General features: G+C 41.5%; 1 pseudogene and 2 gene segments (V, D, J or C); 2 read left to right on the top strand and 1 right to left on the bottom strand.

Moving 5' to 3' along the window:
- The first annotated feature begins 6,923 nt into the window (after positions 1–6,923).
- On the top strand, positions 6,924–7,414 carry LOC120435578. The segment is given in 2 exon segments: positions 6,924–6,975; positions 7,083–7,414. Coding segments are annotated over 2 exon segments (384 nt in total).
- An 8,477-nt stretch (positions 7,415–15,891) lies between these two features.
- LOC120435792 lies at positions 15,892–17,539 on the bottom strand (annotated as a pseudogene).
- A 3,315-nt stretch (positions 17,540–20,854) lies between these two features.
- LOC120435577 lies at positions 20,855–21,345 on the top strand. The segment is given in 2 exon segments: positions 20,855–20,906; positions 21,014–21,345. Coding segments are annotated over 2 exon segments (384 nt in total).
- Positions 21,346–22,924: the final 1,579 nt, after the last annotated feature.

Below are 22,924 nucleotides of genomic sequence, written 5' to 3'. Positions count from 1 at the left end.
AGGTTGTTGTTGTGGGTCCAGCTGCTGCAGCATTTGGTCAGGGTCACGTCGAAGATGGTAGAGGGGAGAGCAGGAGTCCAGGTCAGCCTCGGCTTTCAGGGCCGGCAAAGCAGCCTGTAATTAAACATAAAGAGAAAAAACAAAAAACAAAAACAAAACAAAAACAAACGAACAGGAAAATGATGTTGTTTTGGCTGTGTTACAAAGAGAGGGGAGAAACACCGGGCCAGGCCCAGTGTCAGCCTCCTCCCCCCTTCTTTTTTTTTCTCACGATATAATCAACTCATAACCCACCAAGTTGACAGGACAACATGCACATGTTCAAATTCTTAAGATCATGTTTAAACTCACAAAAGAGAAATTTCCTTCCTTCAGTAATCACTTGTGTTGTTCAATCAGCAGAAAACACCTCACAATTTGACTCTTAACCACTAAATTTTGTTGTTTCATCACTGGTTGGTCATACCAGTCTCTTTATTTTCTTTTTCTTTGAAGTTAAATTGTTGTCCTGCAACCCAGAGGGTTTATTTGTTAGTAATGGATAAACTTCATCATTAAAAACAACAGGTGTATGTTAAATTTCCCTGCTTCAATCTTGCCGGAAAATCTTCACGTGTTCATGAGTGTAAGCTGTTTTTTCATTGCGTGAGTGTGCATTTGTAGGCGGGTTATTTATAACTTTTTCTCAAACAAGGCGTTACCTTAAAAGGAGCCTTTCTCTCACCTTTCTCTGCTTGTGTGTGTTTTTGTTTCACCTTTTGTTGCAATGCTCCGGACGCCTTCCCAACCTCCACAAGTCCATTGGCCCCAAAATCCAACCCAATTTTATGTGCTCTTAAAACCTTCATTTCTCCTCTAATTATCTCCTCGCTGCTGTCTCTTCCACAGCTGCTGATTCTTGCTGGGTGTGGTTTCCATTACTATAATTTTGCTTCGGCCGCTGTGCTTGTGGTGGGCGGTTGGTCCAGGTCCGTAACCACCTGTATTAATACACTAAGAGATTTATTTAATATCATTTTCATCATTGTTAAATAGACAAGCAGGCAACATGCCCACCTTGACAGCGCAAACTGCATGCCAGTCTCCCAACACACTCCTCTCTCTACTTCTCAATAATTCTTCACTCTCACTTTATTTCTCCTTTCGCTACGTCAGTTTTAAAACCCAACATATTTCACACCACTACACGCCTCTTACTACTTTAACTCCTCTATTCCTTTTTTCTTTTTTCTTACACCACAGAGTAATACACCCAATTATGCCCGTCTATCTCTATGTGGCTCCAAATTGCCCTCTTTATTTAATTTCACACTCGTCAGGGGACAGGCACACAGCAATTTCAACCACTGAAACGAGGAATTCAACCCTTTTTTTTTTGACTAATATAGAACTCAACCTTAGATGTCAAAATATCCTCTTGTTCTATTCCAGAATAATTGTAAACCCATGATTACACAGCGGTTTCAGTGTTATTCTGTTATCGTTTGAGGGCCCTCAGCTCTCAGGTGATAAGCCTGGACCTCCAGACGCCGCTGGTCCGTACGCCGCGTCCAATGTACGGTGGGGGAGCCAACCCCAGGGCAAAATTAATTTCCACAGGTACACTAGGCGTCAACCTTAGATCATAAAATATCCTCTTCGCACTAATGTCCTCCTATTCACACATTAACCGTCACTGTCACCATGTTCATATTTCACCCACTGAAACACACAAAGAACGCGTCTCACACGCAGAAACACACACAGAAACCTCTGAGCTCACCTTTGAAATGCAAGCACACCACAAGCCAGGCTCTATTTCACCTCTATTTCATATGCTAAACTTTGGCCGCGTCTTAGAAGTTTTCCCCGTTTCTCGCAACAGAGGCCAGTCATAGACAAAGTTAAATGTGGAAGGTAACATGGGCTGCAACTAGACTCAACGTGGTATGTTATTAGTTTCTTGTTAGAGGCAGTTCCTATGACACACTGGAATTCAGCCTCAACTTATGTTGTTAGTATCTCGCGCCGAAAACCAGACACCGACAATTTAATGTGAAAATACGTGTAACTCAGCGAACAGATTAATTTGGAAAGCCCAATATGCACATTTGGTATTTATAATACAACAGGCTGTACTTACCTTTCTGTTTTTGGACCGGCCCTCTGTTCGCCTCGCCCCACGATCTCACCACAGGCCAAATCTGCCCTTCCTCAGCACACCACAGATCCAGGTCACGGCACCAAGTTGTTAAAATCTCCCAATTCTTTTAATCTTTGGGCTGAAGGAAGGACAACACTCGGTGTATAAATGCTCAATCAACAATTCTTTATTTCCATATAATTTAACACTTTTGAGCATAAACCATCCGGATGGGGAGAGATGCATGCAGAGGGTCACAGCAAATCTCAAACTGGTGGAGGGTTACTCAGCCTCTTATAGTCTCTAGTGGCCCCCACCTAGTCGTAAAAGCCTAAACATTCACATTCTTTCTCTCACACGGCACCTAAGTTATGACCTCGGCTCCTTGTTTTATCTCCTCCTGATGAGTTGGGGCAGAAAACCTCTCTGGTATGTTCTGTTCTCTTCTAATCAGACAAATAAGGCCATGACTCTCTGAAAATGGTATTTCTTATAACTCAGCAGTATAATGCATCATAAAACAATATCATCCATTCACAATAAATCAGCAGTCTAATGTAATACAAATCAGTTTAATAAATCTAATAGTTATCACCTCTTCAGGAGAATAAAGCAAACTAAAACTACATAATAATTTCACAATCATTAATCAGGGGTATAACATGGCATAAGATAATATAATAATCTCACAACAGCTACAGGTACCTTGGTGTTCATCTGAACAACAAACTGGACTGGACTCATAACTCAGACGCCCTCTACAGGAAAGGGCAGAGCAGGCTGTACCTGCTGCGGAGACTCAGGTCGTTTGGAGTGGAGGGCCCACTCCTGAAGACCTTCTATGACTCTGTGGTGGCCTCAGCCATCTTTTATGGTGTGGTCTGCTGGGGCGGCAGCATCTCTGCTGGGGACAGGAAGAGACTGAACAGGCTGATCCGCAGGGCCAGCTCTGTTCTAGGATGCCCTCTGGACCCAGTGGAGGTGGTGAGTGACAGGAGAATGGTGGCTAAGCTGTCATCCCTGTTGGACAACATCTCCCACCCCATGCAGGAGACTGTGACAGCACTGAGCAGCTCCTTCAGTGGCTGCGACACCCACGGTGTGGGACGGAGAGATTTTGCAGGTCTTTCCTCCCCACTGCTGTCAGACTCCACAACAAAGACTTCAACTGATCAAACACACACATCCACACATGTGCAATAACACTGCGGTGTGCTGAAAGAATAATTGGAGGTGAGCTTCCCTCCCTCCAGGACATCTACAGGAAGCGGTGCCTGAGGAAAGCGGGGAGGATCATCAAGGACTCCAGTCACCCCAGTCATAAACTCTTCAGACTACTTCCATCAGGAAGGAGGTTCTGCAGCATCCGGTCCCGAACCAGCAGACTGAGAGACAGCTTTTTCCATCAGGCCATCAGACTGCTGAACACTTCATAGACACCTCACCCACATTCAACAACATTATGCACTCCACACTGTATATAAATGCCACTTGTTTTGCACATGTCTCAACTACCAACCTCTGTATATTTTATATATTTTATTTTATTGTTTAATCTATTTAATTTGTAAAATATGTATATACACACACACACACACGTAAAAAAACAAAAAAACAAAAACATATTTAGTATACACATCCAGTAATGCATACACTCTTATATTGTACATATATTTATTACACTCAGATTTAGCCATTCTTATATTTTGCTTGTTTTACGTTATTGTATTTTTGCACAACTCTGTTGCTTGTGAAGCTCGCACACAAGAATTTCACTCACATGTACTGTACCAGTGTACCTGCACATGTGACGTGACAATAAAAGTGATTTGATTTGATTCGACTAAGTGCAATACTCTTTTTCTGACAAAGTTGTATTTTTTACTCAGTTGTATATAGCATTTGCATTCTATTTTTATCCTATTGTATATTTTATTCTATTTATTCTACTGTATATAGTATTTTATTTTATATTATTCTATTCTTTACAGTTGTGTACAGTATTCTTATTTCTATTGTATTCTATTCTTATTGTATTCTAATTTTGCTATATAACTTTTGCACTGTCCACTTCCTGCTGTGACAAAACAAATTTCCCACGTGTGGGACTAATAAAGGTTATCTTATCTTATCTTATCTTATCTTATCTTATCTTATCTTATCTTAGTTTTCTTCGGTTTATTTTCTTCTATCTATTCCCTGCGACTGAGAAATATTTATGGAGCCTCACTTCTTCAAAGGGATAGAAAATGTAATAGAGAGAAGTAAGACAAGATGGGCAAGATAGGAGAGAGCAGAGAGGAGAGCCGGAAGGGGGGCGCCCAATGTGGCTTCCCACACCTCCCCGCCGGCTCGGGCTGTACGCTCTACCTCCCCACTGCCTCCCAGAAAAGGGAAGAAAAGCAGAGGGAAGAAGAGCAGAACATTTTCCTTTCCTTTCTTTCATTCCTCCTTTTGGTTTCACTACCATGAGGTTACCTGCACAGTCCCCAGGAGGCCCTGAGACAGCTGTATCAGTCAACCAGCAAAACTTCTAATGCTATGTTTTACCTTTTTGACGCCCCTGTTGAGGCAGGCCCACCAGGGTCGATCAATCCTGGGCGTGTATCTCGCGGTTAGCTGACTGCCTTAGCTGCCCAAGTGATGTCAGCCCTTTTTAACCATAGCCAGCAACTGGTCCTCTCAGCAGTGTTAGCTAATTCTCTTATAGCCTGCCAGCATATATCTCTATACTGAAGGCATAGAGATATATGATATGCTATGGAATGTTATTTGTTTCGAGAGTGTTTGGGAAGGTTTAACAATAATTCAGGGCGATGTCCTTCCTGAGAAAACTGTTTGGTGATCGTTTTCTCCACATTGCAATTTGTTAATAAGATAAGATAAGATAACCTTTATTAGTCCCACATGTGGGAAATTTGTTTTGTCACAGCAGGAAGTGGACAGTGCAAAAGTTATGAAGCAAAAATTAGAATAAAATAAAAGAAGAATAAATACAGTACACAACTGTACAGAATAGAATAAAATAAAATACTATATACAGCAGAATAAAATAGAATAAAATATGCAATAAGATAAAAATAGAATACAAATGCTATATACAACTGAGTAAAAAATACAACGATGCCAGGAAGATTATTGCACTTAGTGTTATTGCACATGTGTGTGTTTGATCAGTTAAAGTCTTTGTTGTGGAGTCTGACAGCAGTGGGGAGGAAAGACCTGCGAAATCTCTCCGTCCCGCACCGTGGGTGCCGCAGTCTCCCACTGAAGGAGCTGCTCAGTGCTGTCACAGTCTCATGCATGGGGTGGGAGTTGTCCAACAGGGATGACAGCTTAGCCACCATTCTCCTGTCACTCACCACCTCCACTGGGTCCAGAGGGCATCCTAGAACAGAGCTGGCCCTTTGGATCAGCCCGTTCAGTCTCTTCCTAATTAAATCACTTCAGAATGCTCACTGGGTGTATTGCAGGTTATTGTTAAAGTCTAAGGGGCTTGGAAAGAAAAGCGTTTGAACTTCTTTAAGTTGCTTGAAGACGTTTCATCTCTCATCCGAGAAGCCTCTTCAGACTGAGAGCCTTCACAGACGTTATTGTTAAAGTTTCCACAACAACTCCTTATCCTTTAAGGGCATGAGAAGTTTTTGGAGTTCAATTTTGTATCAGCTGGTTAGGAATCACAGCCATATTTAGAGCTTGTGTGCCATTTTCAGAGGCACACAATTAATTGGATAAACAAGGATAATTCTAAATATAATAATAATTTTTTATACTTGGATATAAATCCGTCGTAGACAATGACTGCCTAAAGTCTTGAACCAATGGAGATCCCCAAATGCACCAAAATGCTCTGCTAGGCCTTCACTGAAGCCATCTTCAATTTCTGCTTGTTTTTGGGTCTCCCTGCATCCAGTTTAGTATATAATGACAGGAAAGCATGCTCTGTTGAGGTGAAATAAGGTGACTTGACTATTGAAGAATATCATATTTCTTTGCCGAGAAAGTCTCTGTTGGTTTTTAAACTCTTTTGGGGGTCATTATCCATTTATACTGTGAAGGGTTGTCCAGTGAGTGTTGCAGCACTTGGTTGAATGTGAGCAGAGAGTATAGCTGTGTACACTTCACATTTCACCCTGCTACCTCTATCAGCAGTAACATTATCAATAAACACTAGTGGCCCAGCTACACTGGCAGCCAAAAACATCAGTGCCATAACTTTGGCTCCAACATCTTTGGCAGATGATGTGATTTGCTTCAGATGAGTTTTCTCCTTTGTAATTTTCTCTTCCAATCATGCTGAAAAAACTTCATGTTGGAACTGTTCCTGATCTTTTAAATGTTTTACTGGCAAAGTCTAATCCAGACTGACTCTGACATCTTGATCATGTTAATTTGTTTGATCCATCACTAAACAGCATCATAAAACTGATCCAAGTCCATGTTGGAACCAGTCCAGGAGAAAGTCACAGATCCTGAATGAATAAAAGATAAAAGCAACAACAATCAAATACTTGGGGCCTGGAAAGTGCATCCCACACCAAAAAAATTAAATTATACCATTTTACATTTTACTCAAAACATGCTGGCCGATTGAAATGACAACTGTGAATTCACACTGTGATGATTGCTTACATAATCATGCTGAAGTCAGTCAGATGATTTCCATAGAGAGGCACTTTGCATCAGCAGCACCATGCTCCAGTGCTCTGGGAGAGTTTATAGTCCTGAGAGTTGAACACTGGATGACTGACAGCTGTCCTTCATCACAACAGAAGCCACAGAAATCCTCCTCATCAAAAACATGACTTTGATCTGCGTCCTCATCTGGACTCTCCTCTGCTGCTGCTTCACAGGTAAAGTCCAGAGAATCAAACTCCTCTCCTCTATCAACATCTGTCCCTCTGAAATGAAGCCCACAAAACCATGAAGCTGCTTTATGTTTTTGTCTCTGTATCCTCAGAGTCCAGAGGACAGATCACAGTGACTCAGCCTGGAGCAGTGAGCTCTGCTGTAGGAGGATCTGTGAACATCAAGTGTAGGACCAGTCAGAATGTTTATGTTCATAGCAACTACCACTGTTTAGCCTGGTACCAACAGAAAGATGGAGAAACTCCCAAACGTCTTATTTACTACACTAGCACTCGACAATCAGGGATTCCAGCTCGTTTTACAGGCAGTGGATCAAACTCTGACTTCACTCTGACCATCAGTGGAGTCCAGGCTGAAGATGCAGCAGTTTATTACTGTCAGAGTTTTCACTATCCTAACAGTCAGTATGTGTTCACACAGTGAAAACAGTCGTACAAAACCTCCCTCAGTCAGACTGAACAGAAACTGAAGTGACTGCTGCAGCTGGAAGATACTGCAGAGACTGATACAGTTCACTGAGGACACACACACACACACACACACACACACACAAAAGTGATTCATCAAAAAATTGCATCCTACTGCTATCGCATACATGTTGTGTTCAACTTTCAAATATATATTTAACCAAAGAACAAACGTGGGCCATTAACAGATACCAGGATAAGTCTTGTTCATTCAATTCAATTTGATTTTATTTATATAGCGCCAAATCACAACAAAAGTCGCCTCAAGGCGCTTTATATTGTACAGTAGATCGCACAATAATACATACAGAGAAAAACCCAACAATCATATGACCCCCTATGAGCAAGCACTTTGGCGACAGTGGGAAGGAAAAACTCCCTTTTAACAGGAAGAAACCTCTGTCAGAACCAGGCTCACGGAGGGGCGGGGCCATCTGCTGCGACCGGTTGGGGTGAGAGAAGGAAGACAGGATAAAGACATGCTGTGAAAGAGAGACAGAGATTAATAACAGGTATGATTCAATGCAGAGAGGTCTATTAACACATAGTGAGTGAGAAAGGTGACTGGAAAGGAAAAACTCAATGCATCATGGGAATCCCCGGCAGCCTACGTCTATTGCAGCATAACTAAGGGAGGATTCAGGGTCACCTGGTCCAGCCCTAACTATATGCTTTAGCAAAAGGAACGTTTAAGCCTAATCTTGAAAGTAGAGATAGTGTCTGTCTCCCGAATCCAAACTGGAAGCTGGTTCCACAGAAGAGGGGCCTGAAAACTGAAGGCTCTGCCTCCCATTCTACTTTTAACCCTAGAACACTATCGCTATAAATAGTAACACAATCACTAGTGCCGGGTGATTTTTACCCGATATAATATAACCAATAAAAAGTAATCAAATATATCAAAATATGACAACACATGACAAATTAGAGTGGTCTTCTTTTACTTTCAACTGTGCCATGTCTAACAAAATGAAAAAAAAAACCCTCCTAAAACAAAATAATGACTCTGGAAAGCTGGTCTTTGGTCCACCCATTCCTGGGAAATTTGAGACTTCCCTGGTGAAGGCACAGGCTCCTCGACACGCAAACAGCTGCAGGAGAGAGAAATCATGTAAATGTATTTTCCCGGGTGTAAATCACCTGGCGATAGTGTTCTAGGGTTAAATACTCTAGGAACAACAAGTAAGCCTGCAGAGCGAGAGCGAAGTGCTCTAATAGGGTGATATGGTACTACAAGGTCATTAAGATAAGATGGGGCCTGATTATTTAAGACCTTGTATGTGAGGAGCAGGATTTTGAATTCAATTCTGGATTTAACAGGAAGCCAAAACAGGAGAAATATGCTCTCTCTTTCTAGTCCCTGTCAGTACTCTTGCTGCAGCATTTTGGATTAGCTGAAGACTTTTCAGTGAGTTTTTAGGACATCCTGATAATAAAGAATTACAGTAGTCCAGCCTGGAAGTAATGAATGCATGAACTAGTTTTTCAGCATCACTCTGAGACAGGATATTTCTAATTTTAGAGATGTTGCGCAAATGGAAGAAAGCGGTCTTACATATTTGTTTAATATGTGCATTGAAGGATATGTCCTGGTCAAAAATGACTCCACGGTTCCTCACAGCATTACTGGAGGCTAAGGTAATGCCATCCAGAGTAAGAATCTGCTTAGATACCATATTTCTAAGATTTTCAGGGCCGAGTACAATAACCTCAGTTTGATCTGAATTAAGAAGCAGAAAATTTGAGACCATCCAGGTCTTTATGTCTTTAAGACATTCCTGCAGTTTAACTAATTGGTGTGTGTTACCTGGCTTCATGGATAGATAGAGCTGCGTGTCATCTGCATAGCAGTGAAAATTTATGCTATGTCTTCTAATGATGCTGCCTAAGGGAAGCATGTTCTCACCGACATCTTCGGTGTTAGGACCAATTCTGTTTACATTATACATGCCACTGGTGGCATGTATAATGCCTCCTGTATAATAATTAGAGTGGTCATGCCACATGACCACTCTAATTTGTCATGTGTTGTCATATTTTGATATATTTGATTACTTTTTATTGGTTATATTATATCGGGTAAAAATCACCCGGCACTAGTGATTGTGTTACTATTTATAGCGATAGTGTTCTAGGGTTAAAAGTAGAATGGGAGGCAGAGCCTTTAGTTTTCAGGCCCCTCTTCTGTGGAACCAACTTCCAGTTTGGATTCGGGAGACAGACACTATCGCTACTTTCAAGATTAGGCTTAAAACTTTCCTTTTTGCTAAAGCATATAGTTAGGGCTGGACCAGGTGACCCTGAATCCTCCCTTAGTTATGCTGCAATAGACGTGAGGCTGCCGGGATTCCCATGATGCATTGAGTTTTTCCTTCCAGTCACCTTTCTCACTCACTATGTGCTAATAGACCTCTCTGCATCGAATCATATCTGTTATTAATCTCTGTCTCTCTTCCACAGCATGTCTTTCATCCCGTTTTCCTTCTTTCACCCCAACCGGTCGCAGCAGATGGCCGCCCCTCCCTGAGCCTGGTTCTGCCGGAGGTTTCTTCCTGTTAAAAGGGAGTTTTTCCTTCCCACTGTCGCCAAAGTGCTTGCTCATAGGGGGTCATATGATTGTTGGGTTTTTCTCTGTATTTATTATTGTGCTATCTACTGTACAATATAAAGCGCCTTGAGGCGACTTTTGTTGTGATTTGGCGCTATATAAATAAAATTGAATTGAATTGAAATTGAATAGATGAGTCCACTGTCAGAGGCCATAAGAACATCATTTGTAACCTTCACTAAAGCTGTTTCTGTGCTGTGATGAGCTCTGAAACCTGACTGAAACTCTTCAAATAAGCCATTCCTCTGCAGATGATCTGTTAGCTGTTTGACAACTACTCTTTCAAGGATGTTTGATATGAAAGGAAGGTTGGAGATTGGCCTATAATTAGCTAAGACAGCTGGGTCTAGAGATGGCTTTCTAAGTAAAGGTTTAACTACAGCCACCTTGAAGGCCTGTGGTACATAGCCGATTATTAGAGATAGGTTGATCATATTTAAGATCGAAGAATTAATTAATGGCAGGACTTCTTTGAGCAGTTTTGTAGGAATGGGGTCTAAAGACACGTTGATGGTTTGGAGGAATTAATTATTGAAGTTAACTCAGAAAGATCAATTGGAGAAAAAGAGTCTAACTTAACATCAATGGTACTAAGAGTAGCTGTAGATAATATTACATCTGTGGGATGATTATTGGTAATTTTTTCTCTATTGATAAGAATTTTATTTGTGAAGAAGTTCATGAAGTCATTACTAGTTAACGTTAAAGGGATTGTTGGCTCAGTAGAGCTCTGACTTTTTGTCAGCCTGGCTACAGTGCTGAAGAGAAACCTGGGGTTGTTCTTATTTTCTTCAATCAGTGACGAATAGTAAGATGTTCTGGCTTTGCGGAGGGCTTTCTTATAAAGCAGCAAACTATTTCTCCAGGCTAAATGATGATCCTCTAAATTTGTGACACGCCATTTCCTCTCCAGCTTACGAGTCATCTGCTTTAGGCTACGTGTTTGAGAATTATACCGCGGAGTCAGGTACTTCTGATTTGAGGCCTTAGTTTTCACAGGAGCTACAGTATCCAGAGTCGTACGTAGTGAGGAGGTAAAATTTTTAACAAGATAATCGACCTCTGTTGGAGTAGCGTTCAGCGTTGGCGCTTAGTAGAGCTAGGGCCGAACTTTCTCGGGCCATCAGAGAGGCGAAGTGTGCACACGCCCAGAGAATCAACAACCACTTCAAGGACAGCGGCGACACACGGCGCATGTGGCAGGGCTTACAAGCCATCACTAACTACAGGACGACATCACCTGCCTGTGATGGTGACGGCTCCCTCCCAGATGCGCTGAACAACTTCTACGCTCGGTTCGACAGGCAGATTGACGTGGCGGCGAGGAAGTCCACCCCTCCTCCGAACGACCAGGTGCTGTGTCTCACTACAGCTGAGGTGAGGAAAACTCTACGCAGAGTCAACCCACGTAAAGCTGCTGGACCAGACAACATCCCAGGCAGAGTGCTCAGAGAATGTGCTGAACAGCTGGCAGATGTTCTCACCGACATCTTCAACATCTCTCTGAGCAGTGCCGTCGTTCCCACGTGCTTCAAGGCCACCACCATCGTCCCCGTGCCCAAGAAGTCTTCTGTGTCCTGTCTCAACAACTACCGTCCTGTTGCACTTACACCCACCATCATGAAGTGCTTCGAGCGGCTCGTCATGAGACACATCAAGACCTTGCTGCTTCCCTCACTGGACCCACTGCAATTTGCGTACCGCCATAACCGCTCAACGGACGACGCCATCTCCACTGCACTCCATCTTGCCCTCACGCACTTGGACAAGAAGGACACACACGTTCGAATGCTGTACATAGATTTCAGCTCAGCATTCAACACGATCATCCCCCCTCATGAGACGGCCTATAGAGAGGAGGTGATGGCACTGTACGAGTGGTGCCTGGAAAATAACCTGACTCTCAACATCAGCAAAACTAGAGAAATGATAGTGGACTACCGGAAACGACCAGTCAGGGAACACCAGCCCATCCACATCAACGGTGTCAAGGTCGAAAGGGTCAGCAGCTTCAAGTTCCTTGGAGTCAACATCACTGAGGACTTCTCCTGGACCCTTCACACAGACACTGCTATCAGGAAAGCTCGCCAGCGGCTTTACTTCCTGAGGAGGCTGAGGAGGTTTGGCATGAACGCCAGCATCATCTCAAATTTCTACAGGTGTGCAATTGAGAGCTTGCTGACGAGCTGCATCACAGTTTGGTACGGAAGCTGCTCTGCCAGCAGCCGTAAATCACTACAGAGGGTGGTGAAGGCAGCAGAGCACATCACTGGCACGAGGCTTCCTGCCATTCAGGACATTTATCACCAGCGATGCCTCCGTAAAGCACACAGCATCATCAAGGACCACAGCCACCCAGCACATCAGCTGTTCTCCTTGTTACCATCTGGCAGACGTTACAGGAGTCTGTCTGCTCGGACTACAAGACTTAAAAACAGTTTCTACCATCAAGCCATACGACACCTCAACCACAACACTTAAACACACACAACACAGGACTCAGAAGCTACCCTGCAGCTTCACAAGTACTCTGATTAATCTGCACTGGTCACTTCACTTTATTGTTATTGTAATTTATATTTAAAAAGTGCAATACTGTAAATTTCTGCTGCTCATTCCTGTGCAATATCCCATCTGCCCTCCCGTCATATTTCTTTTCAAGATTTTCTTATTTAATCACTAGTGTACATATATTTATATCTATAGATACATATATATTTAGTCATCTTTTCTCTTTTACCATGTCTCTCTAATATTTTGTTCTTTACTATTTTTCTATTTGTTATTTTATTTTATTATATTATATTTTATTATATTTTTTCCTACTGTATCATGCTGCTGAGAGACCGCTGCTCGTCAAACACATTTCATTGCGATGTTGACCCTGTGCTAACTTGCATATGACAAATAAAACTGAAAACTGAAAACTGAAAACCCCAACAGCTGATCGGAAAGCTGAGCCTGTTGGGCCTGAACACCTCCCTCTGCAACTGGATCCTGGACTTTCTGACCGGAAGGCCTCAGACAGTACGGATCGGGAACTGCACCTCCAGCAGCACCACACTGAGCACTGGGGCCCCACAAGGCTGTGTGCTCAGTCCTCTGCTGTTCACACTGCTGACTCATGATTGTGTAGCAACACACAGTTCAAATCACATCATTAAGTTCGCTGATGACACGACCGTGGTGGGTCTCATTAGCAAGAACGACGAGTCAGCGTACAGAGAGGAAGTGCAGAGGCTAACGGACTGGTGTAAAGACAACAACCTGTCTCTGAATGTTGACAAGACAAAAGAGATGTTTGTCGACTTTAGGAGGACACGAGGCGACCATTCACCGCTGAGCATCAACGGCTCCTCTGTGGAGATCGTTGACAGCACCAAATTCCTGGGAGTCCACCTGGAGAAGGACCTCGGCTGGTCCCTCAACACCAGCTTCCTGCACAAGAAAGCCCAACAGCGTCTCTTCTTTCTGAGAAGACTGAGAAAGGCCCAGCTTCCACCACCGATCCTGACCACCTTCTATAGAGGAACTATCGAGAGCATCCTGAGCAGCTGTATCACTGTCTGGTTTGGGAACTGTGCCATATCGGACCGCAAGACCCTACAGCGGATAGTGGGAACAGCAGAGAAGATCATCGGGGTCTCTCTCCCCTCTATTAAGGACATCTACAACACACGCTGCATTCGCAAAGCCACCAGCATTGTGGCTGATTGGACACACCCCTCTCACACACTCTTCACACTCCTGCCATCTGGAAAAAGGTACCAAGCATTCGGGCACACACATCCCGACTGTGCAACAGCTTTTTCCACAAGCCATCCGTCTCCTCAACAAAAAGGGACTGGACTGATAAACACACACACACACACACACACACACACACACACACTATCACTCAGCTCAACTCAACTACCTCAAAGCAACAACCTGTAAATGCTCTTTTTGCACAATATTATTATGTTTACTGTCCAACACTACCTACATACCAAGTATGTTTACTGTTACCTTGCACTACCTACCTAGTTAGATAGTTAGTTTTAGTTGGATAGTTAGTTTTTGTTTTTTGTTAATTTATGTTGTAATTTATGTTAGGTCAGTCTGTCCTGTCTCTAGTTAGCTAGTTTAGTGTTTTTCTGTTAATTTATGTTGTAAATTTATTTATGTTGCATGTAGCACCTTGGTCCTGGAGGAACGTTGTTTCGCTTCACTGTGTACAAACTGTATATGGTTGAAGTGACAATAAAGCCAACTTGACTTGACTTGAGATAGCTGCTCTGCTCTATGTTGGTACAGGGCATTGAAGATGATAACAATGTGTGGATTATATTCTTAAACTTAGTTACAGCACTTTCAGAAAGACATCTACTGTGATAAAGTCTACTCTCCACTGCTGTGTAATCAATTATTGTAAATGTAAATGTTATCAGGAAAGACAGCAGAGGGTTTTCAGGAAACACTGTTAAATGTTCAGTTTCTATGCCATATGTTAAAACAAGATCTAGAGTGTGATTAAAGTGGTGGGTGGGTTCTTTTACATTTTGAGAGAAGCCAATTGAGTCTAATAACAGATTAAATGCGATGTTGAGGTTGTCATTTTTAGCATCTACATGGATGTTAAAATCACCCACAATAATTATTTTATCTGAGCTGAGCACTAAATCAGATAAAAAGTCTGAGAAATCAGAGAGAAACTCTGTGTAAGGCCCAGGTGGACGATAGATGATAACAAGTAAGACTGGTTTCTGAGTTTTACAGCTGGGGTGGACGAGGCTAAGCATCAGGCTTTCAAATGAATTAAAAGTCTGTCTGGGTCTTTGGTTGATTAATAGGCTGGTGTGAAAAATTGCTGCCACACCGCCCCCTCGGCCTGTGCTTCGAGGTTTCTGGTAGTTAGAATGACTCAGGGGTGTTGATTCATTTAAACTAACATAATCATCCTGCTGCAACCAGGTTTCTGTAAGGCAGAGTAAATCGATTTGTTGATCAATTATTAAGTCATGTACTAACAGAGACTTGGAGGAGAGAGACCTAATATTTAATAACCCACATTTCACTGTTTTACTCTTTGGTTCAGATGTGGATACTGTATTGTTCTTTCTTTGTGATTTTTTTATGTTTAAGTTGTTTATTGCTGGATTTAGTTTGTTTTTTGTCTGTTTGGGAGCTGACACAGTCTCAATGGAGATGGGTTTTTTTGGGGGGGTAGCAGGAGGAGAGAAGCTGCAGAGAGACGTGTAAGACTGCAACTCTGCTTCCTGGTCCCTGGTTCATGACCTTTGTCCTTAGATTTTATCTTGATATAGATTCAGTGGTTTGCTCTACCTATCTAAACAAAAATCTGAAAATGTTCCTGATCATTGAGGGTCAAAATAAAAACAATACATCTGTGAATTTAAGATTTCACTGTATATCATCAAACATGAACATGAGTGAAAAAGCTGTTATTGAACTGAAGGTGTTTTTTCACATTTTGTTCATATCATCATTCATTTAATCTTCTCCTTGTTCGTCAATGAAATTAAAACTTTGTACTTCAGATTCTTTCTAATCACTCCTTGTATTCGTTGACTCTCCTGTCTGTGAGTTCTCCTCAGAACAAACAGCTCATACGAGACACTAAAGACTCTTTCTTCTTTAGACTTGCTTTGTAGTCTGGTGAGATTGTTTCCATGGCAACATTCATGTTTTATTTTACCAGTGTAAAATAAAGACATCATGTTGGAGTGCAGAGTTGGTCTAAATTCTTCTAAATGAAAAATATATTCATCAAGTTCAGGTTTTTAGATTTGAATAAAATAAAATGTCTGATTCAACCAAAATTCACTTTGCAAAACATCTTTATTACCTAAAACATGAATGTTGTCATTATGAGAAAGAAAATAACAGTTTTAGTCTTTATTTGTTCTTTAAAAAGAAAGATGGAGAGACAGTTACAGAGTTGAGAATGAGAGCATTAAACCAGTATCAGGCTGAGTCAGGTCAGGACTGGGAACACTGGACTCTCCTCAGTGGCTCTGAGACCAGAGTCTGGCAGCCCTGGGTGGCCTCACAGGTCACAGAGCCCACCTTCATCCAGCGGTCTGCAGGGAGCCTCAGGGTGCTGCTCCAGCTGTAGAGGCCGTCATTCTGCAGCACCACGGGCTCCTGCTCTCCTCCCAGCTGATGCTGCCACTGCCATCCACCTTCCAGGACAGACTCCAGTCTGAGGGGAAGCCCTTGTTGGCCAGACATGTGATTGTTGCAGTCCCCTGCTGTAGCTCCTCACTGGAGGGGGGCAACACTGTCAGGATGGGACGGGTATCACCTAGGAGACACCAATCAGCTTAGAGCACAGGGAGCACACAGCTGTCAATCAAACCGCAGACAGTCGGACACCTTTACTGTAAGAGCTGATTTTCTCCGTTAAGAAGTTTCTGTCAGGTGTTTTTTCTGCTCCACCAGTCATTAACTCACACATTGTTTCACTTCCCTTTAAGAAAGCTCTCATGCATATCAGCACAGAGAGAATCATCATACAGTTTGACCTGAAATATGTTCAAACTACACTGGAAATAAAAGAAGCAGATGTAGCAGAAGTAATTTCAAACAATACTTGACAGTTCTTCTTCTTTATATTATTGTTTGATTTTTTTTTTTTCAGTTTTAATTTGACTGAAATGTAGACATAACATTTTCACAGAGCAGATCTGAATCACCCTTCACGACATAAGAGGATGATAAAAAATTCCAGCATCAAACTCATTGTAAAGCTACGTGCTTTTCTCTCAAAATCAGAAGAGAAATTGTTAAAGGAACTTTAATAAAAATGAAAGTATTTGATAGTAAACCAGAATAAACTTACTTCCAACATTCAGTCTGGTTCCTCCACCAAAAGTCCACCACAGTGATACAAACTCATTGAGGCGCCGTACAAAAACCTCTGACTGTAGAGAGACACGGCTCTCTGACTCTGAAACAAACAAACTCAACAACATAATTCACTGTTTGCACAGCAGCAATGACTCAGCTGATGACTTCTTCAAATACCATCATACAAATATTAGTTTAAATACAGTTCAATCCATGAGCTTTTGGACGATTACATTTTTTTTTTCCTGTCCCGTTCGGCACTGAAGCAATCAGAATTATTGTCTGAAGGCCAAGAAAAATTCTCAACAGATTTATTTTCTCAAGATCACTTGATTGATCTTTATTATTTTTTTATTTATTTACTTTTAAAATGATTACAATCGGAACAGATATAACCGGGGGATCGTAAAGAGAAAGACAGATAAGAGAAGTTTAGGAAAAGGAGTGGTAAAGAAAAACAGAGGGGAAGAGGGACAGTGAGAAAAGACAAAAGAAATCCATAAAGATCACCTTTTGGTAAAAACCTTACCTCCCATCCGATGTAGACGGAGGTTCAGCATCACTTTAGGTTGCGCAGAGAGTGCAGCGTCCTTGATGCTGCTGTGTACATTAGCATATTCCCCTTTTGCTTGTCTTGTGTTTTATGGTGTTGTGAAGATAAATGTGCTTTTGTGCTGAGAAGTTTTTGTTTCTGTTTTCTCATTCTGATCGCCCATTAGGGATCAGGACGAGCAGAGTTTCTTTTTCCTCATTGAATGCCCTTTTGTGTTATACATTTCATTGTTTTCTTTATGCTGCCTGTTCTGTCCTGTCTCCCCATTGTGATGTTTGTGTATTGTATGTGCGGTCGGAAAGGTCCGATTTTGCTGCAGGCAACTGCAAGTGACAAATAAAGGCTTCAATCTATCAATCAATATACAAATACTTAGCACTCACACAACATAGAGACAAACAGAAATGAACACTGTACACACACTCACACTCCCCAAACATCCTCTATACCCCCCAGGTCCAGGTAGGGTCACCGACAAGATAGCCCCTGGGATCCCTGGGACACACAGTCCCCTCCACTACAATAATGTAGCGATTCACGGACACTGTCAAAAAAGCTACTCTGGATAGTGTTGGAATTGATATTTTTTATATTGTCATTTGTGCTTAGAAACATGGAATCATTTATGCTTAGAGATATATAATCATTCATATGCTGATAAAGTATTTTATCCTTATTTGGTCTGATAAGGATTCTGTGCACACTCTGTGCACCCTGAGATGAGAGGAAGCAGCCTCGACCTTATAATTTCCATTATAGCTTTAGGAACTAGACTGCTCTGTTTCTTAAAGTGCAAGACTTCACACCTTTAAATGTTCGTTTGAGACATGACCTATTGCAAGTTCCTGTTTTTATAGTTTAGTTTTACCTCATACACACAGTTAAAGTTCATTGAAAGGTCGTATGTCTATGTATAGTATGGCTGGAAACACACACACACACACCCACACCTACACACAGAATATAGACATTGATGTTGTTCAGAGATGCCTGCTTAAGAATGTCACGTGTATTTGTAATTGCATATTCATGAATGATTGCTTGCTGACAATAAAAAGGGCTGTAGCGAAGGAATCAGTGGAAGTGGGCTGAGTTCAGGTGAAGGAATCTTTTCCTCAACTTTGGCTGACTTCCCTCGCGAGCCACAAAGACAAAGAGCTCTGTCTTGTTTTGTTTTTTTCGTGCAGTTATTGGTTTCATGTTCCAGCGGGGTTTGTGCCTAGATAAACCCAACAGACAGCATCCTTTAATAGAAAAAAAATACATTTAAAATTTTATCTCATCTTTGTAACAGGAGTTTGTGACTGTAGTTTCCAGGAACAGGAGAGATGACCTAAATTCAGGACACACAGGAAAATCCCACCTTCATCCAGTGGTTTGCTTTGAGCTTCACGGTGCTGATTCAGCTATAGAAGATTATTCTGTAGTGTCCCGGGGCTCCTGCTCTCCTCATTACTGATGCTGCCACTGCCAACACTGTCAGTCATCTTTGTGACAGCCTCAAGTCTGTGTGGAAGCCCTTGTTGGTCAGACCCATGATGGTGGCATTTCCCTGCTTCAGTTCGTCACTGGAGGAACCCAGCACCATCTAGATGGGACAGGTGTCACCTAAGAGACACCAGTCATCTTAGATAACAGAAACCACAAGTTGATATTTAGCTGTAAGATGCTTTTTTCTGCTCCACCAATCACTAACTCACACTTTTTCACTGTTTCCAAAACAAATCCAAAAACCCCAGAACAAAACAAAGATTTCTTTCTGTAGAGAGCAACATGTCTGTGACTTTTTAATTGCACACTTTCACAGGTAATTTTAAAACAGGCAATTAATGAATTAGTGAAAACCTCCAGAGTAGTTTTTTTGCAGTGTAGGTACATTTATAAAGGGTTTAAGGACTTTATTCGTGGTTATATTACAAGAAACATTAGTAATATTATTCACTTTCTTAATACAGGAGCTATATTAAAAATAAGTTTACACATATTTGCAATAAATAGTTAAATAATCTGATTGTTTTGTCAACCATGTAACAACATAATAAAAGTCTGAACTGAGTTAGTATAAATGCCAAAGGTTTTAAAACAATTTCCCTTAATACTGTAAAAATGATTGATCTACTGATAAAGACACAAATTATCCAAGTCCCAGTTGGATCCAGAGCATTTCCATAGAGAGTGTCTGTACATTAGTAGCATCAGAGTCCTGATCAACATGACTCAGTCTGGAGCAGGGAGCTCTGCTCTGGGGGACACTGTCACCATCAAATGGACCAGTCATAAGGTCTATGTATCAGACTGTTTAGCCTAGCCTCAACAGAGGGATGGAAAATCCTCCTAAACTTTCCATTTATTACACTCGCACTAGAACATCAGGGATTCCAGCTCGTTTTACAGGCAGTGGATCAAACTCTGACTTCACTCTGATCATCAGTGGAGTCCAGGCTGAAGATGAAGGAATGGTAAATGGTACATTGACTGGTTCTTATATAACACTTTTCTACTCAGCTTGAGCAATTAAAGCTCTTCATAAAACGCCTCATTCACAGACGTTCATATAAACACTAAATTCTATGCCTGAGTGCTTTCTATCTAGCATTGAGACAAATGTTCAGCATTTTACTCTCACCTGTCAGAGAGTCTAAAATATTTGAAACTGTAGCCTTTTGTGTTTGTCACTGATCAATATCTGAGTAATATTATTCATAATTAGGCACTAATACACATGGTGTCTTGATGCATGCTCAATCATCTAGATAAGTAAAACCCACAAGGTTGATTCGGTTCATCTGGATGTAATGTTATCAGTGGGAGAAACATTTCATCACTCATCCAAGTGACTTCTTCAGTTTCAGCTGACTGCAGGTTTCCCCAAACCTTATAAACAGTACATTTGCATAATAACTGAAACCAGTGTAGTACAGAGCAAGATGAAGAAATGATGACTTTTCTTCATGCAAATATTTACCTACTGTATTGCCAGATTTGAAGTATGTCACAGAATAGCCTGCCCAATCCTCACAACCAACGCTTGCTCAGCATAAGATGCACAATGTAAAACTTCAAAAAAATACTTTTAAAAGTAATCAACAAAATGCAAATTGCTGATTTTATGAAAAACTCAATGGATTAATTAAAAAGACTAAGAGAAAAATCTGATGTAATTACAGCAGACAGAAATACCAAATCACTGATTCTTGAACACAGAGTAAACCTTTTATAATGGACAAGGGCATTTCCATGATTTCCATAGAGAGGCACTTTGCATCAGCAGCACCATGCTCCAGTGCTCTGGGAGAGTTTATAGTCCTGAGAGTTGAACACTGGATGACTGACAGCTGTCCTTCATCACAACAGAAGCCACAGAAATCCTCCTCATCAAAAACATGACTTTGATCTGCGTCCTCATCTGGACTCTCCTCTGCTGCTGCTTCACAGGTAAAGTCCAGAGAATCAAACTCCTCTCCTCTATCAACATCTGTCCCTCTGAAATGAAGCCCACAAAACCATGAAGCTGCTTTATGTTTTTGTCTCTGTATCCTCAGAGTCCAGAGGACAGATCACAGTGACTCAGCCTGGAGCAGTGAGCTCTGCTGTGGGAGACACAGTCACCATCAAGTGTAGGACCAGTCAGAATGTTCATGTTTGGAACAACAATCAGCTTTTAGCCTGGTACCAACAGAAAGATGGAGGAGTTCCTAAAATGATAATTTACTATGCTAGCACTCGATATTCAGGGATTCCAGCTCGTTTTACAGGCAGTGGATCAAACTCTGACTTCACTCTGATCATCAGTGGAGTCCAGGCTGAAGATGCAGCAGTTTATTACTGTCTGAGTGAACACTACATTAACAGCCAACACGTGTTCACACAGTGAAAAGCCGTCATACAAAAACCTCTCTCAAGTGCAGAGTTTGATACAGTTGACTGAGTACACACACTCAAAGAAATAGACTGGTTTTCATACCTTAGTGAGGATATCTAATTGACATAATGCGTTCCCTAGCTGCTTACTATAACCTTAACCATCAAAAGTGAATGCCTAACCATAACCTAACTGTAACCCTGACACTAAAACCACTTTTTGAGACTCAAGAAATGCCTTCAAACTTGTTTGGGACGAGCGTTTTTTCCCCATAAGTGACTGTTGTTCTCCACAGTATAGTGGCATGCCACACGTGTAACACACATTACAAAAAAAACAAAAAAAAAACAAAAACATGTGGGGAACCCCCTCCAAATATAACTGTTGGTGTTTCTGGAGTCAACAAACATGGTTTGTATTATTTCATCAAAAGAAGTTAATTGGTCTCCATCACTCAGATGTACAACCAATCATGGGGTAGATGAAGGTAATGACATGTTCTGGTACCAACAGAAAAATGGTGAAACTCCTAAAAAGCTCATTTATAATGCTGACACTTGAGCTTCATGACCTTTGACCTCATTCACACTTCACAGAGGTGTAAAAGTACACAACACACACGATGATCGTGCTCACTATTATTGTGTTTTACTGACAGTTATGAACTCAAGGAACACAGTCTGTTCCAATCCGGCTCTCCCCGTCCCCACTCGACTCTGTCTTCACTATATAGAGGAACAGAAAGAGACAGCGTCATCAGTCAGTCGCCACCAGAGATGGGCAGTAACGCGTTACTTGTAACGCGTTACTGTAATCCGATTACTTTTTTCAAGTAACGAGTAATGTAAGGGATTACCATTGCAAAAATGGTAATTAGATTACCGTTACTTTCCCGTAGGAACGCTGCATTACTGCGTTACTAAAACCGTGAGTTTTTTGCGAGAATGTCTCATGACAGTGACGTAAGCGAGTGCGACGTTCGTGACAACAGCTGTGTGCAGATCAACAATGGATAATATATCAAGTACGGGAAAGAGTATGAGCGTGCAGCGTTTAAAGCGTGGAAGTACTGACCTTATTTTGAGTTTGATTCCATAAAAAGTGACAAAAACATTAGCGTCCGTTGTGCGTGGGAAGAAAACTTCTTTTTACAGCGAAAAAAACCCCCCTTAACTTTCAAGCAAGCAGCGACTGCACTACGACTGTAATGGGAAATTCACAGAGAAACTCGCGGATTCTTCCACTGACCGCTGTGGCACACCTGCACCACGGCAAACCTCCGCCTACCCCAGTCCTGCTTTACAGGCGAAAATAGAGCAACTAGCCTTTGACTTTATTTATTTTCTGCTGTGTTTTACTTGCATCTGTTTGAAAGACTGAGTGTAAACACAAAACATATTTTATTTTATGTGCTGGAATGTGCAGAAAATAGGCTTAAATGTTAAACAAATTTCTTCCAGTCAGAGAATGTTGCATATAATTAAATTTTTGCTTGATGCATAAAGTTAAAAGATTAAAACTAATAAAACAAGTTTTAAAAAGAGACTTCTCCATTTGATTACATTTTGTATTATGGATTATGCAGAAAAAG

Source organism: Oreochromis aureus, linkage group 22 (assembly GCF_013358895.1).
Source record: "Oreochromis aureus strain Israel breed Guangdong linkage group 22, ZZ_aureus, whole genome shotgun sequence".
Classification (NCBI taxonomy): Eukaryota; Metazoa; Chordata; class Actinopteri; order Cichliformes; family Cichlidae; genus Oreochromis; species Oreochromis aureus.
This window is presented reverse-complemented; position numbering and strand designations above follow the sequence as displayed.